The 3,286-nt window shown below is 65.4% G+C and overlaps 1 protein-coding gene across 1 annotated transcript; it reads left to right on the top strand.

Moving 5' to 3' along the window:
* Positions 1–475: 475 nt before the first annotated feature.
* On the top strand, positions 476–1,653 carry GSX1 (GS homeobox 1). The gene is made up of 2 exons (XM_041416074.1): positions 476–863; positions 1,298–1,653. The coding sequence occupies exons 1-2, from the start codon at positions 476–478 to the stop codon at positions 1,651–1,653; spliced, it is 744 nt and encodes a 247-aa protein (XP_041272008.1).
* Positions 1,654–3,286: the final 1,633 nt, after the last annotated feature.

Raw genomic sequence — 3,286 nt, 5'->3', positions numbered from 1 at the left:
GGGCCGACCTGGTGCCACAGGTGGGAAAGGCACCGGGGGGCTGGCAGGGGAAGCTGAGCTGGCGGAGACCGCGGCTGCAGCCGGCAAAATAAACAAGTGGGAGCGGGCTGAAAGCTGGGCTGAAAGCGAAGGAGAGCGATAAAGAGAAAGAAAAGAATATTAAATCGCGAGAGAATGAGAAAATAACCCCGCCAAAGGGAGAGGAGGGGAGAGGCCGCCTGCTACGGCGTGGGTGGGGTCGACAAGAATAGAGTACATTATGCAGTTCATTTAGTTAACAAGGGAAATAATGAGGGAGCGTGCGGCGTGAATGCCAAGAGAAGAGCCTCAGAAAGCCCATTGAGCGCCCGGCGCCGCCATCACATGGCGCGGGCGCTATTTAAAGCGGGCGGCGGGCGCCCTTCAGCACCACTCGGGCTGGCCAGCGGCGCCGCGCGGGCGCTGCGCGGGGCGCTGCGCGGGGCTGCGCGGGGCAATGCCGCGCTCCTTCCTGGTGGACTCGCTGGTGCTGCGGGAGGCGGGCGAGAAGAAAGGGGAGGGCAGTCCTCCGCCACCGCTCTTCCCCTACGCCGTGCACCCCTCGCACCCGCTGCCCGGGCTGCCGGCCGGTGCCTGCCACGCTCGCAAGGCCGGGCTGCTCTGCGTCTGCCCGCTCTGTGTCACCGCCTCCCAGCTGCACCCGCCGCCGCCCGCTATCCCCCTCATCAAGGCTTCCTTCCCTCCCTTCGGCTCCCAGTACTGCCACTCGCCCCTGGCCCGCCAGCAGCACTCCGTCTCCGCCGTCAGCGTGGGGCACGCACCGGCGCTCTACCAGGGCGCATACCCACTGCCCGACCCCCGGCAGTTCCACTGCATCTCCGTGGGTAAGGCGGGCAGGGGCGGGAGCGGGGGCTGCATGCCTGCATGACCGCGGTGGGCGCTGCGGGAGGTGATGGGGATCCCGGGGAGCCCTGGGAAGACACCTGGGGAGGGGTGTGCCTGCCCAGCGCACGGAGGCCGGACGGGGAGTCCCGGCACCTCTCCCTGTCGGTGCCCCGGACCATGCTCTGGGGAAGCCTCACTGCTTCCCGCCGAGCCTCCGATCCAGGCTGTGCGGACGGGGAAGCCCTTGTGGGCTCGGACTCCAACCTGGCAGCCGCTTGCCGGGTCTCAGGGGACCCCCGGGACGAGGAAGGGCTGCGGCCCCGCAGGGTGGGCGGCAAGGCGGGCTCAGCGGGGACTGGCGAGTGCCCGGCGTTGCGGGGCGGGCGGCGGAGGGTCCGGCCGGTCCTGACGGTGCGCCCCTCTCCATTCCCAGACAGCACGTCCAGCCAGCTGCCCAGCAGCAAGCGGATGCGCACCGCATTCACCAGCACGCAGCTCCTGGAGCTGGAGAGGGAGTTCGCCTCCAACATGTACCTCTCCCGACTGCGGCGAATCGAGATCGCCACCTACCTGAACCTCTCCGAGAAGCAGGTGAAGATCTGGTTCCAGAACCGACGAGTCAAGCACAAGAAAGAAGGAAAAAGTAGCTCCCATCGGGGCGGGGGGGGCGGCCACAGCTGCAAATGCTCGTCCCTTTCCACCACTAAGTGCTCGGAGGACGACGAGGACTTGCGCATGTCTCCGTCCTCCTCGGGGAAGGACGACAGAGGTCTCGCAGTCACCCCCTAACCACCCGGGCACCCACCCCGGCTCCGCAGGAACTGTAGCGAAAGCAGGGGAGGGAGTCCTGCCTGCCCCGGTGCTGACATGCAGCAGAAGGATTTTATACTGTTTTGTATAATTTGTGTAATTTACGAAGGACTTTCTCGCCTTTCTAGACCCCCGGCCCACTGGGACGGGTGTCCCGGCACCCTGGTGTAAATAAACTCCTCCCTGGGACCCCAGGCGTGCCCCCATAGTGCTCTCTTACTTGTTTCCCCTCAGGCGCATCCCCGGGCCCGGGAAGCTCCTCGCAGACCTCGCTGCGCACCGAGACGGGCGCTGAGTGCGCGGAAGCTGCGCGGCACGGGCGGTGCGCCCGCCTGGAGGGATGCTGTCTCGGGCTCCCTCCGGTAACTCGGCGGTGCCCAAAAGCGGGCGGACGGACGGGGAGGGTTGAAGGCTGTTTGGGTTACTATATTTTCCTTTTTTTTTTTTTTTTTTTTCCTTTACAAAATTGTTTTGTTTTGACCTCGTCGCTGCCGTGCGCACAACTGTGGTTGTACCGTTCCGTTCCACTCCCTTCCCGCGGGAGATATTTATTTATTTATTTATGTGCAGAGAAACGATGATGGCGATGATAATAATGATTATGATAACAATAAAAGCTCGTTGGTGGTTTATTTCCTTCTCTTCGCGTAGAAAGCAGCCACTCGGGGCCCCCGGGCGTGCGCTGGGAGCACCACCGCCGTCCAACCCTCTCCGCCGCAGCTCGGCACCGGGACCCGCCCGCTCCGGCGAGCGCAGATGACGGGGAGTCTTCCTTTCTCCGTGTCGAGCTGAAGGTACGGGGTGCATGGGACCCCCGCCTTCTGAGAGGACGCCGGGGGCTCTCTCGGTCCTCCCCCGCGAAGCTAAAGCTCGGGCCCGAGAGAGGCTGAGCAGCTTTCATTGCCATCCCAGCCGCAAGCCTGCCTGCGGCCGCAGGGCAATGTGAGCACCGGGCTGCCGCCGGGACTCGGCTCCTCTGTCCCGGTGCCCGCGGCAGCCAGATAGGAAGGATTCCCCCAGCCTCCCGCTAACCCTCCGGTGACGGGCCCGGGGCCGGGACCGACCCTACTGGGACTCCCTCCACCATGACTACCGGGTCCCGCCAGCCCCGCTCCCGGCAGCGCTTTGCTGTTGTTTCCAGGCGGTGACCCGGTGATCGTCCCGGTGGCTCTCGGGGAGCCCCGTCGGAAGCAGCCGAGAGGTTCCGCAGCCCCGCGGGTGCCACAAGCGGTGGCGCGGGGCCGGACTGGCATCAGCTTCCTCGGGTGCGGGAACCCAGAGCCCGGGGCTCCGGCCGCCGCTCCGTTCGTGCAGGGAAAAGCCCCTTGTGCCGGGACTCCCGCTCTGTTCGGGCTCACGGGGACGATCTTCAGCGGGTGCAGCGGCCGTCCCTGCACCCGCAGCCGATGCCTCCACTCTCCCCGCGAGGCCGCAGAGCTGCACCGCCTGGCACGGCGGGTTTCATGCCCTGCAATCCGGGAAATGTGCTTGGGTCCCTAGGCTACCGTAGGTTCCTGCCCGAAGCGGGATGGGACCCAATTTTTGTCCCAGAGCATGTCCAAAACATGCACCAGGAAGAGGCAGGAGATGTCCCTCATGAGAAATCCTCGAG

Source organism: Onychostruthus taczanowskii, unplaced genomic scaffold (assembly GCF_017590055.1).
Source record: "Onychostruthus taczanowskii isolate IOZ18803 unplaced genomic scaffold, ASM1759005v1 scaffold50, whole genome shotgun sequence".
Classification (NCBI taxonomy): Eukaryota; Metazoa; Chordata; class Aves; order Passeriformes; family Passeridae; genus Onychostruthus; species Onychostruthus taczanowskii.
This window is presented reverse-complemented; position numbering and strand designations above follow the sequence as displayed.

Excerpts from the sequence above, each read along its gene's own strand:
- GSX1 (XM_041416074.1), top strand. The coding sequence starts at position 476 with ATGCCGCGCTCCTTCCTGGTGGACTCGCTGGTGCTGCGGGAGGCGGGC. Across the intron at positions 864-1,297 it reads GTTCCACTGCATCTCCGTGG|ACAGCACGTCCAGCCAGCTG; the intron begins GTAAGGCGGGCA and ends CTCCATTCCCAG.